This window comes from Pyrgilauda ruficollis, unplaced genomic scaffold, assembly GCF_017590135.1.
Source record: "Pyrgilauda ruficollis isolate IOZ18807 unplaced genomic scaffold, ASM1759013v1 scaffold36, whole genome shotgun sequence".
In the NCBI taxonomy this organism is placed as follows: domain Eukaryota; kingdom Metazoa; phylum Chordata; class Aves; order Passeriformes; family Passeridae; genus Pyrgilauda; species Pyrgilauda ruficollis.
In genome coordinates this window covers 34,835-48,807 of record NW_024525045.1, presented here as the reverse complement: position 1 = coordinate 48,807, position 13,973 = coordinate 34,835, and the positions used below count along the sequence as shown (strand labels likewise).

At 50.1% G+C, this 13,973-nt stretch overlaps 2 protein-coding genes across 4 annotated transcripts; both read right to left on the bottom strand.

Annotated features, from left to right (window-relative positions):
* Positions 1–812: 812 nt before the first annotated feature.
* LOC121357914 (phospholipase A and acyltransferase 1-like) lies at positions 813–7,955 on the bottom strand. The gene is made up of 4 exons (XM_041475631.1): positions 7,944–7,955; positions 7,658–7,781; positions 7,194–7,462; positions 813–2,537 (listed from the first exon to the last, which is right to left on the bottom strand). Exons 1-4 carry the CDS (start codon positions 7,953–7,955, stop codon positions 2,301–2,303), a joined length of 642 nt encoding a protein of 213 aa, XP_041331565.1. The 3' UTR covers positions 813–2,300.
* A 482-nt stretch (positions 7,956–8,437) lies between these two features.
* LOC121357937 (phospholipase A and acyltransferase 1-like) lies at positions 8,438–13,521 on the bottom strand. 3 transcript variants are annotated; one of them, XM_041475695.1, is made up of 4 exons: positions 13,255–13,521; positions 9,536–9,590; positions 9,092–9,360; positions 8,438–8,713 (listed from the first exon to the last, which is right to left on the bottom strand). In XM_041475695.1, the coding sequence occupies exons 1-4, from the start codon at positions 13,309–13,311 to the stop codon at positions 8,606–8,608; spliced, it is 489 nt and encodes a 162-aa protein (XP_041331629.1). In that variant the 5' UTR covers positions 13,312–13,521; the 3' UTR covers positions 8,438–8,605. The 3 variants fall into 3 exon arrangements, with proteins under 3 accessions (XP_041331629.1, XP_041331628.1, XP_041331627.1); XM_041475694.1 differs by lacking the exons at positions 9,092–9,360; positions 9,536–9,590 and adding an exon at positions 12,728–12,996 and having other exon boundaries at positions 13,194–13,510; XM_041475693.1 differs by lacking the exons at positions 8,438–8,713; positions 9,092–9,360; positions 9,536–9,590 and adding exons at positions 12,047–12,347; positions 12,728–12,996 and having other exon boundaries at positions 13,194–13,500.
* Between the last annotated feature and the right edge of the window lie 452 nt (positions 13,522–13,973).

Sequence of the window (13,973 nt, the reverse complement as noted above, 5' to 3'; positions counted from 1 at the left end):
GAAGTCCAGAAGGGTTGTTGAAGGGTTTCAGAACACAAGTAAGGGTCACTTTTTTCTTTTTCTTTTTTTTTTTTTTTTTCTTCTGGAACCAAATCAATAATGTGTTTTCTTGAAGTTTGATTGTCCCATCTAGTGCTGCTCCAGGCTGATCTTTCCCACCCTCCCTTTCTCCACAAGCCATCCCACTTTGCATCTTTTGTAGCTGCTTCTCTGCCAGTTCCCTTACAGGCACCCCTCTGCATCTGGAGTACCAGCACCCCTCACCCAGACAGAACCACTGCCCCTCTCCAGCATGGCATGGAAAGCAGCACTAAATGAGGCTGAGAGAAAAATGCCAAGGCAGACACCTACATTTACAAATAGTCCCAACTCCAGCAACTCCTGCTCGGTTGCTGGTGCTGTCCAGCAGCCTAGCAGAGCTGAAAACAACCGGGCATAGTTTGAGGGTCTGACCCCAAAAATACTCCTCCAGGTCCCCCAAGGGAAAGCTTTCTCCCCCAAACATGGTTCTCACTAATTACGGAAATAGCATTTTAAGCATAAACAAGACATGACACCTTTCTGAAAAAACAGTTCATTATTTATTAATTATGAGGCGGGAAGGATATTTTTCCACATCGTAACTGCCATGGATTTCAGGCACCTACTGCCAGCATGCAAATAGTTGATATCTTAGCAGATAAAGGGAAAGCAAAACTCAGGCTGGAAACACGATGAGCATTTTCATTTAGCCTCAGGCATGGTAATGAACAATTGGCAGGGATATCTGAACAGTAAATCAACAATAGATATTTATTAATTATGAGGCGGGAAGGATATTTTTCCACATCGTGACTGCCATGGATTTCAGGCTTTGAAAGTGATCCATGCAGTGTTATCACTGTTAGAACAGGAGGTGTCTGTGACCTCATCTTTCGCCTCCCAAGTCCCCAGCCTCCACTGTTTGCTGGAGATGATCAGGTGAGCTTGCTCACAGAGTACTGCTGCCTGCTCTGAGCTCTGAGGTGTATGGGGTTGCAAGTAGGAGTGCACAGCTCTCAAAGATGCTGACAAACCAAACTTAATTCCTCAGGAACTCTAAAAAATATAGAAGAATGGGGGTTTCAATTGGGTTTGACCCTCAAATTTCAGTGCTGGGAGGTTTCTTGTGATGTTAGGAAAGCTTTGTGCATGGTAGCTAATATTTCTCGATCAGGTACAGAAATGAAATCACCTCAAAGGGCAAAACATAACCATCACCACAGAATAGATTTGCCTGCCCTTACTTAAAAACCTTTCAATCCAGATGCTGCAGACAGTCATGGAGCAGCCAGTAACAATGCCTTTTAACAAAATGTATGTGAAGATAATTACCTGTTTGCGTAGAAATGTGCTTGATTCCCAGAACTGTTGAGCAAATTAGTAATGTAAAAACAACAGCAGTTTAATCTGGGTATAAAAATTGTAGCTGCAGAATAAAACACAAGAAACAAACTACTGTAGATGAAGGGTAGTTAAGTAGCTCTGCAATACCTTAAGGCAAAAATGTTTGTCTATGGAATTTGAACTGTTTTCTGCTCTTCTGAGGGACCCTAAACATTGATCCTAAACACAGAAACCATCAGCAGCACTAAACCCATAGTACTGTAGCTGTAAGTAAGATTTGTGTTTTCTGTTTTGAGCAGGGAAGGTAGAGCTTCTGCTTTGCTCTGAACACCTGATCATTTAGGGCCTGATTCAGTTTGCTGGTACCATTGTGGTGTTTTGTGTTGTGGTTGCATCCCCACTGTTTATCAGTACATGGGGTTTTATCTTTATTGGTATCACTCAGCAGGGGAGAAAGGCCATACAGGGCTTCAAGTTGAAAAGGATCTGAAAAGCTGTAAAATTACAGTCAGGGTATAGATTGACTGTAGGGACCCTGAGAGTTGGAAAAAAGCCCCATGATACAACTTCATTTCTTCCAAAAGAAGAAAGGGAGCTAGAAGGGTCTGAGTGCTGCCTAGCTGTCTGATGGAGGCCCAGGAAAAGGGTTTGGTATAAAATGGAGCTTTGGGAGACCTGGGGAAAAAAAAACAAAAACAACTTGAGAAAGAAGTCCGTGTCTTAGGCAGGTGGAGGAGGGTAGTTAAAGAGAAATTACTTGCAGACAAAGCTATTCTCAAACAGATAAAAGACAATTTTTGGCAAGATGAGTTTGAATTTTTACATTCTAATAAGTCTTTGAAGTAATTATCACAGCAGTTGCTAATAAGTGTTTATTACACTTGTGGCAAAAGCTGAACAGTGACCAGGGACTCCATGCCTTGCTTGAGCTCTTCCTAACAGCAACTCTGTTCTAGTATATTTCTCCCTGCCTTTTTAAATTTGCCAAAAGTGATGGAATGAACAATATTGCTGGAAGAGAAACCAATACTGGCAAGAAGACCACCACTACCAGCGGCCACAAAAGGAGCACTGGCCATAAAAGGAATACTGGCCACAATAAAACTGGCAGTTCCTATCCCAGCCATCACTACAGAAGAAACAGAATTAATATTTTGAAGTGCTGCCTTGGCCTGCAAAAAGAAAGTAAAACACAGGTTAGAGACATTATAAGCACTTATATTTACCCACAGATATGATAACTGAGAACACCCAAAAATAATCAGGGTAATTGAATCCAGGTCAGATGTGCCCCATTATCAGAAGGGGTAACAGGCAGGTTTGTGCCCCCAGGAGGTGGCACTCAGTCTGAGGGCACTGTCAGGGTGCAGGCAGAGCACAGTGACCCTCCAGGGGCAGGGGCTCTGGGGAGGCAGCGCTGCTTTGGAGCCCACGCCTGGCACTGGGCTGTCCCCATGCAGGCTGCAGGCTGTGTCCCAGTGCCCAGCTCACAGCCAGCAGCCAGGAGGGGCTCTGGGAGGCACCAGGGGCTCACCCCACGACACTCACCTGCTCAGAGACTCCCTCTCCGTAGCGGAGTTCAGTCACAAAGTGCTCACAGTTCTTGTTAAGCACATCATATGGCACCTCCTCACCAATCCATAGCTCAGCACGCCGGATGATCTCCTCCACAGGGCGAGGAGTGCGGGAGCGGTCATACTTGTTGTTGACACGCCACTCATCCTTTCCCACCACCTCCTTCAGGAGCTGTACCTCAGCGCCCCTCCCGCTGCTGCCGAGGCAGGGATCCCGGCCCGCTGCTCCCGATATAAATATCGCCCCAGTGACGATTACGCCGTCCTTGAGAGGTCACTGTCCGTCCTGCCCCCGCAGCTGTACGTCTGGCACCATCCACCTCCCCACAGGGAGAAGGCTCCGCTCCCTTGGGTGGTGCCAAAATAACCTGTCGAGTGGTAAACATGATCTTGTTGCCGAGGCAGTGGGGCCACCCCCTCGTTATGGGGAGACTCTATCCCCGAATTATCTTCCCATGCAGTGATGGGACAGACCTGACCCTGCGCTCTGTCACTCCACTGGACATTTTCTTGCAGAACAAAAACTGCTGGATCATGATGAAAACCTGCCTTGGCTACCAGTCTATCAGTTGCTTCCAACAATGGCAGCAGATGCTGCAGAGGGATCCCAAATGCCCTCCGTTAAAGGCAGAAGATTTTGCAGCAAACAGGTGATGGATTAGATTTATGTTAACCCTGCCCACAAACACAGATTGGGGACCAGGTTGCACAATGCTGGGGCTTCCCTGGCTGGCACTGAATCAGCCCAGGTTTTCATCCTCTGATGTGCACCACATTCAGATGCTTGAAATCTCTACAAAAGCCCCTCTGTTTAGGGATAGGCTGTGCCCGTGGCCCAGACCACAATCCAGGATATTTCTCTCCATTCTCTGGAAAAGAACAGCCTTGACTCTATTCCATGGCAAATGCAGGTCTTGGGCCTTGCCAACAGCTCCTACAAAGGCTCAAAATGCAGCAAGTGATGGATTCTACTACCCCTCCTCACACTCTCACCTTATGGTTCGGGCAGTGTTCCACTAAATCCTGTCAATGCACCCACCAGGCTCCATGGAAAGACAGCCCATAATGAACAACATCACCCTGACTGCAAAGAAAAGCAAGGTACAACTGCAAATTTTTGCATTTTGTGAAATGCTGTAGCTCTCAAGAACAAGAAGACAATTCCCCAGATAAAATGATGCCAGTTCTCTTTATTGAAGGATGAAGCAGAGATGTGAGAGGTCCATATGCTGCCCTCACACTCCTTGTCAGGGAGTGCAGAGAGAATGCTCTGAGAGCAGAATGGTCAAAGATCACAGGTTAACGTACAATCTAAATTCTTTGCTGATGAAAGAAGTTTCCATTCCATTTCCAGGAATTAAAAAATTACTTTCAGTTTCTGTTCGATTTTAATGTATTCTTCTGTATTAAAGCCAATGCCTTTACTCAGATGTAAAAGTAAAGGGCAATACAAAATTCATCTGGAAATCTTGACTTGGTTATTTTGAACATTGTAAAAGTGATTATAAAGAGCAGTGAATTAATTCCTTCATTTGCTTTCCTTTAATTCAGAGCTTTTGGTTACCTACTAAACCATCTATTTCTCAAGTCTCAAGTTTTTCACTTTGACTTCTCTGATTCCCTCCCTGATGGGGCTGGCAGGGGAGTGAGTGAGCAAGTGGCAGCCTGGTGCTTTGCTGCTGGCTGGGGTTAAGCCTGGACAACCTGCCCAAAGCAGACAAAACCAGCCAGCCTCTCACACACAGCTGTGCTGCCCTCACCTGTCCCTGCAGGCCAGGCAGTTGCCTGTAAGAAAAGCAACCCAGGGTTCTGTGTCTCACAGGTGGGATGCAGGTAACCTGGTTCCAAACACTCAAGGCAGATCCTCCAGGCAAAGGACACTTGGCCTGAGCAGCTTTCTTGCAAGACAATGCACACATCAGCTTTGTGCCAAGGAAATGGTGTGGCTCAGGACATTGGGAGATGAAGCACAGGTGCTGCACAGCTCATTCTTCACATCCCTCACCCCCAGCACTGCAGGGACCCTGGCTTTGCCTTCCTGCTGGCTGGGGGAAGATTGAACTGGTGCTTTAGAATGATTATGAATGCTTTGGAATCAACATTTGGTCACTGAAGAGAGAATGACCACATCTCTGCAAGTCAAAGCGCCCCTGTTGCCTTTGAAATTCTTTAAGCACTTCAGTGTTTTTTTGGCGGCTTAAACAGCAGAATGCTAGAATGGGTTGAGGGTTGCAAGGGATCACACAAATCACCTAGCAGCCTTGTTCAGGTTCAAGGTCAACAATCACTGCACAAACAGAGGTGAAGTGGGAAATTTGGATGGCACAGTGCAAGAAAGAGCTATTTGAGAAAAAGACAGCTGGGTTTCCCTGTCAGACCTCCCCAAACCGGGGATCTGACGCTGCCAAAGAGAGCCAGAAAAGCCAGGGAAAATAACACATTGTAGGCAGGTAAAAACTGAGCAAAACACCATCACACCAAAATCAGAATGACCCTGTAAAACATGGAAGGATCCAGTCTGTATGACCTACCCTTGCTTCCTGTCTCCTCAGCTCCCAGGAGCTGCTCAGTGTAGGCAGCACAAGCTGCCTAAGGTTTCAAGACACAGCACATGTGTCTTCTCCTGCCTGTCCTTTTGCAGAGCAGGCAGCTAGGGCTTTCCCACTCTGATGGGTTTAGGCTTCTAGGTGAACTTTTCCCACTGTCATGGTGAAGATGCTGGGAGTATTAGAGGGTGGAGATGGATGGAGGGTGAATGAGCCCTATAAGGGAATTGGCTGATATCCCAGGCACATCAAGGAATGGTTTGGGGAGGGGAATGAGGCGTTTGGCAGTTTTGTAGCTGGTGGTGGTGCTCTCCTGCCCTCGGGGGAATCGGAGCCGTGGCGCGGTGCCGCGGGCAGCAGTGCGCTCTGTGCCGGGAACTTGGCTGCTCTGTGTGCCGGGACTTGGCTGCTCTGTGTGCCGGTCCCTGCTCTGTGTGCCGGTCCCTGCTCTGTGTGCCGGTCCCTGCTCTCGGTGCCGGTCCCTGCTCTGTGTCGGTCCCTGCTCTGTGTGCCGATCCCTGCCCGGTGTGCCGGTCCCTGCCCGGTGTGCCGGTCCCTGCTCTGTGTGCCAGTCCCTGCTCTGTGTGCCGGCCCCGCGCTCTGCCGGTGGCTGCTCTGTGGCTCGGCACCACACACTCTGTGTCTCAGCTGGAAAACGCAGTAAACCCTCAGGAGTCCTTTCTATTGCAGTGATACACAGAAAGAGCCTCCAGGAGATAGCTGATCAAATCAGGAGGAAAAGTCTGCACCGGTGCTCAGCAAAGCACTCCAGGGGAGGTGTGTGGGGTGGGGAAGGAATGGATAACTTGTTTGCAATTTCTCCCAGACTACCACAAAAAATAACCATCACACATAATAAAATAAAAGCTCACGTGGCAAGCAGGCGAGCGCTGCTGGGGATCACTTTGAATGGTGACAATCATGGTTTCTTATTCCTAACTGGAATGGCAGGGAGAAGCAAGGCTGAATTTTTAAACTGGCAAATAACGCTATATTCAAATAGATAAACAAGAATTTCAGGGAAATATGAGTTTGGATTTCAGACATTTAATTAAGGCTTATTTGATGTTTACAGAAAACGTGGCACAGTTGCTAGGAAGCCTTGCTGGCACGTTGTAGCAAGAGCTGAGCAGTGACCGCAGCTTCCTGGAGATCCTCCTGCCGTGCTCTGATCTCTGCCTGAGAGCCCATCAGTAGCACTATGTCATGGATCTCCTGAACGATGTTATCCCAACAGCGTCAGCAAGAGCAAGTAGAGAATTTGCTATGACACCTCTAGCACCGCCAACTATTGCATCTGTGGCCTATAAAAGGGTAAAAAAAAACATTGTCTGGAAATGTAAGGAGCACTCATATTTACAACCCCCTAGCTTGATAATAAAGATAAGGCAGGGATACTCAGAGTAAATAAATCAGTGATTATTTGCAGAATAATCACTGATTTATTGTGCCCCATTATCAGAAGGGGTAACAGGCAGGTTTGTGCCCCCAGGAGGTGGCACTCAGTCTGAGGGCACTGTCAGGGTGCAGACAGAGCACAGTGACCCTCCAGGGGCAGGGGCTCTGGGGAGGCAGCGCTGCTTTGGAGCCCACGCCTGGCACTGGGCTGTCCCCATGCAGGCTGCAGGCTGTGTCCCAGTGCCCAGCTCACAGCCAGCAGCCAGGAGGGGCTCTGGGAGGCACCAGGGGCTCACCCCACGACACTCACCTGCTCAGAGACTCCCTCTCCATAGCGGAGCTCTGTCACAAAGTGCTCACAGTTTCTGGTAAGTACATTATATGGCACCTCCTTGCCAACCCATTCTTCAGCACGCTGGATGATCTCCTCCACGGGGCGAGGAGTGCGGGAGCGGTCATACTTGTTGTTGACACGCCATTCATCATTTTCCACCACATTCTGCAGGGGCTCCTTCTTCACCTTGGCTCTTGTGGAGCGTATTGAAGAGCTGCTAAGCGTAATGGATGTGGCTCCTTCATCTGCACAAGCCAAGGAGGAGATAATGCAGTCAGGCGGACCCTCTCTGGCCCCTCCAGGACCTCAGATGGGTTTTGGACTCCTCCTGGAAAGGTCATCTACACACACAGAGTCCACTACCAGCCCATGGAGGCAGACAGCACTCTTGGGGCATCCCAACACCCACTCAGCATCTTGCCAGGCAGTCCAAGCCTTACCTGTCACGTGGATGACATATTCATCCCCCACGTAGAGCGCCCAGTGCTGGTAAAATCGAGATCGTTTGATCTCGATCAGGTCCCCAGGCTGGGGGTCGCGCCTGCCTTGCGGGCTCCCGGCCCGCTGCTCCCGATATTAAATAGTTTTTAGAGGCGATTGCGCAATCCTTCCGAGTTCACCGCCTTTTTTGCCCCGGAGCTCCGCCTGGCTTTGCCTTCCTGCTGGCTGGGGGAAGATTGATCTGGTGCTGGCACTATGAACACACCGGAATCAACTTTTGGTCACTGAAGTGACCATGGCCCCAGCTCTGGCAGGCAAAGTCCCATTGCTCCCCTTGCAATTCTTTAAGCCTCAGTGGGTTTTTTGGCAGATGAAAAACAGAATTCTAGAATGGTTGGGGTTGGAAGGGAGCATAAAAATCACGTGGAATGCTTGTTCAGGTCCAGTGCCAGCAATCACTGCACTTACAGGGGGGTTGGAGAAAACTTAAATGGCACAGTGGAACAAACAGCTGAGTGAGAAAGACCCCAGTGGGTTTCCCTGTCAGACCTCCCCACACTGCGGGGTCTGCTGCTCCCAAAGAGAAACAGAAGAGCCAGGGAAAAGTACACTTTGTGGGCTGGGAAAAAGTGAGTGAAACACCATCATGCAAAATTAGAGCATGCCTGTAAATCACTGACTTTTCTGTCACAGTGGGATGGCAGGGAGGAACAAAGCTGGACTGCTGAACTTGCACACAAAACTATATTCAGATAAAAGAGAATCTTAGGGCAATATGATTTTGTGATGCAGACATTTTATTAAGGATTGTTTAATGCGTACAGTAAGGGTGGCAGTGTTGCAAGGAAGCCTTGATGGCAGGTGCAGCAAAAGCTGACCAGTGACCACTGTGGCCAGGGGATCCACCTGCCTTGCTCTGAGCTCTTCCTGTCAGCCCATCAGTAGCACTATCGCCTGGATGCGCTCTCGGACAATGCCATCCCAACAAAAGCAGCAACACCAAGAATGATACTTCCCACAGCTGCTGCAGCACTGCCAGCAGCTGCTTTTTGGACCTATAAAAGGGAAAACAAAACACAGGCTGGAAACATAAGGAGCATTTATATTTACAACCCCCAAGCATGATAATATAGAAAAGGCAGGGATAATGAGGGTAAATAAAGGAGAGACAGGCACCCCATTATCAGAAGGGGTAACAGGCAGGTTTGTGCCCCCAGGAGGTGGCACTCAGTCTGAGGGCACTGTCAGGGTGCAGACAGAGCACAGTGACCCTCCAGGGGCAGGGGCTCTGGGGAGGCAGCGCTGCTTTGGAGCCCACGCCTGGCACTGGGCTGTCCCCATGCAGGCTGCAGGCTGTGTCCCAGTGCCCAGCTCACAGCCAGCAGCCAGGAGGGGCTCTGGGAGGCACCAGGGGCTCACCCCACGACACTCACCTGCTCAGACTCTCCTTCTCCATAGCGAAGCATTGTCACAAAGTGCTCACAGTTGCTGTTAAGCACATTATATGGTACCTCCCTGTCAATGCATAGCTCAGCACGCCGGATGATCTCCTCCACAGGGCGAGGAGTGCGGGAGCGGTCATACTTGTTGTTGACACGCCATTTATGATTTTTCACCACTTCCTCCAGTGGGTCCTTCTTCACCTTGGCTCTTGTGGCACGTATTGAAGAGCTGCTAAGCCAAACGGATGAGGCTCTTTCATCTGCATGAGCCAAGGAGGAGGTAATGAAGTCAGGCAGACCCTCTCTGGCCCCTCCAGGACGTCAGATGTGATTCTGGCTCCTCCTGGAAAAGCCAGCTACACACACAGGGGCTCAAGGAGAGAGACAGGGTTCCTGGCGCCCACTCTGCACCTTGCCAGGCTGCACCAGCCTTACCTGTAACGTGGATGACATATCCATCCCCGAGGTACAGGGCCCAGTGCTGGTACAGATCCCCGAGCTCCGCTCACCTCAGCGCCCGTCCCGCTGCTGCCATGCCCGGGCTCAAAGTCTCCTCTACCCGCTATAAATAGGGAGCACGAAGCGCCTGGCTGTAACCTGCCGGGCTCACTGCCGGCTTTGCCCCGGACCTATCCCGTTGGGACACACCCGCCACCTGCTCCAGGAAGGATCTGCTCTCGAGGTTGTTGCCAAAACCACCGTTGGTCCTACCACCATGGAAACTGGGCCACCCCCTCTTTGCCAGATGCCCCTGCCCTCAAGGGATGCTTCTGTTCCATGGCAGGCAACAACTCTGACACTGTACATATGGCAAGATATCATTTTGTAAAAGTGCAACCTCTGGATCATGTTTATAGTCTGGCTTGTGTACCACTCAACCAGTACCAAATCCAGTAGAGGATGTAAAGGGTCAATGTTAATTGCCTTGTGTAAATGCAAAAAATGCATTTACACAAGGCAGCAGCAACTTGATGGATTAGATTTACATTACCCCACCTACAACGTGAATGAAGAGGACCAGGTGAGGCCCTTGAGCCAGGCTCAGGGCTGTACTATGCTGCAGCTTCCTGTCTTATACTGAATCAGCCCAGGTTATCATCCTCTGATGTGCACTAGATTCAGATGTTTAATGTCCTACAAATGCCATTCTTTTTAGGGACACACTGTGCCTGTGCTGGATGTGCCCCACAGCACAGGCAATGAGAGTTCTCTCAGCTGTAGGAAAAAGAACAGCCTTGACTCTACTCCATGGCAACTTGAGCAGGTCTCACGACTTGCCAGCATTTCCTGGAAAGGCTCGGAAGTGCAGAATGTAGCAAGTGATGGATTTTGCTACTCCTCCTCCTCACATTCTCACCACATGGTTCCAGCAGTGTTCCACCAAATCCTGTCAAGGCACCCACCAGGCCCCATGGAAAGGTATCCCACCACGAAAAACATCACCCTGACTGCAAAGAGATGCCCAGTACAACTGCAAACTTCTGCATTCTGTGAAATGTTGCAGCTTTCAAGAACGAGACAATACCCCAGATAAATTAATACCACTTCTCTTGTATTCCAGGATGAAGCAGAGATGTGAGAGGTCCATATGATGCCCTCACACAGAGCTCCCTTATCAGCGCTCCCTTATGCAGAGAGAATGCTCTGAGAACAGAAAGGTTAAAGCTCATGGGTTACTGTATAACCACCTAAATAGCTTAGCCATGAAGGAAGTTTCAATTCCATTTCCAGGAATCCAGAAAGGAGTTTCTCTTTCAGTTTGATTGTAATGTGTTTTCTGTGTTAAAACGAGGAACTTTCTTCCAATGTAATAACAAAGGGCAGTACAAAATACAACTGGAAACTTTGGCTTGGTTATTTCAAACACTGAAAAACTGCTGTTAAAAAAAACAATGAATTGATTCCTTGTTTTGCTTTGTTGCATGGAAAGCTTTTGGTTTACCTACTAAACCAACTTTTTCTCAAGCCACAAGTTTTTTACTCTTCTGATTCCCTCCCTGATGGGGCTGGCAGGGGAGTGAGTGAGCAAGTGGCAGCCTGGTGCTTTGCTGCTGGCTGGGGTTAAGCCTGGACAACCTGCCCAAAGCAGACAAAACCAGCCAGCCTCTCACACACAGCTGTGCTGCCCTCACCTGTCCCTGCAGGCCAGGCAGTTGCCTGTAAGAAAAGCAACCCAGGGTTCTGTGTCTCACAGGTGGGATGCAGGTAACCTGGTTCCAAACACTCAAGGCAGATCCCCCAGGTAATGGACAATAATGCACACTTGGCCTGAACAGTTTTCTTGCAAGTCAATGCACACATCATCTTTGTGCCAAGGAAATGGTGTGGCTCAGTACATTTGTAAATACTTTGTAGGCAGGGAAAAACCAATTAAAACACCATCATGCCAAAACTAGAGCACTCCTGTAAAACTATGAAGGGTACAGCTTATAAAACCTGACCTTCCCTCCGACTCCCAGGAGTTTCTCAGTTTAAGCAGCACAAGTACAGGCTCAAGACACTGGACACGCCCTGCCTGCTCCTGTGCAGACACTGCAGCCAGGGCTTTCCCACCTAAATAAAGCCTCAGCTGGAAAACTCTCAGCAGTACTTTTTTGATGGTTTTTGAAAGTTGAGGTTAAAATCTCAGATATACAGAAAAAGCCTACAGGAATCAATTGATGAAAATGGTTGAAAAACTTGCACCCAGGCTTCTGTGCAATGCACCCAGACAGTGCAAATGCGCCCAGACTACCACAAAAATCATCACAGGCAATGACATATAAAGTAGAAACGGCAAGCAGGCTAATGCTGCTGGAGGTCACCTTAAATGGTGCCAAACTTGACTTTTTATTTCTTAATGAGATAGCAGGGAAAAGCAAGGCTGAATAGTTGAATTTGGATGCAAAGTTAGATAAAAGAAAATTTTGGGGAAATTAAAGGATTTGGGAAATTAAAGGAAATTTGGATTTCTGACATTTTATTTAATTAAATATTCATAATTTATTCTTATATTATTTAATATTTACAGCAAGGGTGGCACAGTTGCTAGAAAGCCTTGATGGCAGGTGCAGCAAAAGCTGACCAGTGACTGCTGTGGCCAGGAGATGCCCCTGCCTTGGTCTGAGCTCTTCCTGACAGCCCATCAGTAGTACTTTCTTTCTCTCTTGGATGAGTCCCCAAACAAGCCCTTCACAACAACGGTGGCAAGACCAGCAAGAATGATACCTCCTACAGCTGCTGTAGCACCAATTACAGCTTTTGTGACCTATAAAGGGAAAGTAAAATACAGGCTGGAAACATGAGGAGCACTTATGTTTACTCCCCCCCAGCATGATAATATAGATAAGGCAGGGATACTCAGGGTAAATACATCAGTGAAGGCATGTGCCCCATTATCAGAAGGGGTAACAGGCAGGTTTGTGCCCCCAGGAGGTGGCACTCAGTCTGAGGGCACTGTCAGGGTGCAGACAGAGCACAGTGACCCTCCAGGGGCAGGGGCTCTGGGGAGGCAGCGCTGCTTTGGAGCCCACGCCTGGCACTGGGCTGTCCCCATGCAGGCTGCAGGCTGTGTCCCAGTGCCCAGCTCACAGCCAGCAGCCAGGAGGGGCTCTGGGAGGCACCAGGGGCTCACCCCACGACACTCACCTGCTCAGAGACTCCCTCTCCATAGCGGAGCTCTGTCACAAAGTGCTCACAGTTTCTGTTAAGTACATCGTATGTCACCTCCCTGTCAATCCATAGCTCAGCACGCTGGATGATCTCCCCCACAGGGCGAGGAGTGCGGGAGCGGTCATACTTGTTGTTGACACGCCATTTATTATTTCCCACCACCTCCTTCAGGAGCTGCTTCTTCACCTTGGCCTTTTTGGTGAATATTGATGTGGTGCTCACTGACAGAGATGGGGATCCTTCATCTGGGGAAGTCAGGGAAGAGATAAGACAGGCAGGCAGAGCCTCTCTGGCCTCTGCATGACCTCAGATGGGTTTCCTCTGCTCCTGGAAAGGACATCTACACACACAGGGTCTACCTGCAGCAGGACATGGAGGGAGACAGGGCTCCTGGTGCATCCCAACACCCACTCTGTACATTGTCAGGCGGCACCAGCCTTACCTACAGGTGTGACGTTGATCACATATCCATCACCCACGTAGAGCGCCCAGTGCTGGTAACCTGGCCGGTCGATCTCGATCAGGTCCCCAGGTTGGGGGTCGCGCCTGCCTTCTGCCATGTCCGGACGGTGCGGTCAGGCCGTGCAGCCGCAGCCGGGCTGGCTCAGCGCAGGGCAGAGCGCAGCGGGGAGGCGAGGGCTGTGCAGGGGCAGCTGCCGGGAGCGCAGGCACGGAGGGTGTCAGCGGCGGGCGCCGAGGGCAGCGGCTGCCGGAGCGGCGGCCCCGCTCGGCCGGAGCCGGCTCGGGGCCGCTGCCGCCCGGGGCCGGCGCAGGGCCCGGGGCAGGGATCCCGGCCCGCTGCTCTCGCCGTAAATAGGATGAAGATGGCGCTTGCGTCGATCCTGTCGGGCTCACGGGCGACGCTGACCGAGAGCTGCCTCGTCCGTCTCCTCTTCCATCTCGTCCCGTCCCACCGCCCCCGCCTTCTCCCTCCCACCGCTCCTCCCATCCGGGCGCTCCGCTCCCGTGATTGTTGCGAAAACCGCTGGTTTAGTGGAAAATCCGATCCTGCCCCCGAGGAGGATGTGCCATTGCCACTTTCCCGGAGCCTTCCGCAGCTCCTCGAGCCCCTCCAGCCGCGGAGTGGCTCCGGTCCCGCTCGGCCGAGCGGTGAGCGAGCATTCCTCAGCAGGAAACCTTTCGAGACAAAAATGGGGTGCTGCCGTTCTACTTCTTCACCGTGATGAGAAACAAAGGAGGTGGAGCTCTGAGTGAAATAATT

Coding starts and splice junctions, on each gene's coding strand:
- LOC121357937 (XM_041475693.1), bottom strand. CDS start 13,311: ATGGCAGAAGGCAGGCGCGACCCCCAACCTGGGGACCTGATCGAGATC. Junction 12,997..13,193: donor GATCAACGTCACACCTGTAG/GTAAGGCTGGTG, acceptor TGACTTCCCCAG/ATGAAGGATCCCCATCTCTG. Junction 12,348..12,727: donor GAGAGGGAGTCTCTGAGCAG/GTGAGTGTCGTG, acceptor TTCCCTTTATAG/GTCACAAAAGCTGTAATTGG.
- LOC121357914 (XM_041475631.1), bottom strand. Junction 7,463..7,657: donor ATATGTCATCCACGTGACAG/GTAAGGCTTGGA, acceptor TGGCTTGTGCAG/ATGAAGGAGCCACATCCATT. Junction 2,538..7,193: donor GAGAGGGAGTCTCTGAGCAG/GTGAGTGTCGTG, acceptor TTCTTTTTGCAG/GCCAAGGCAGCACTTCAAAA.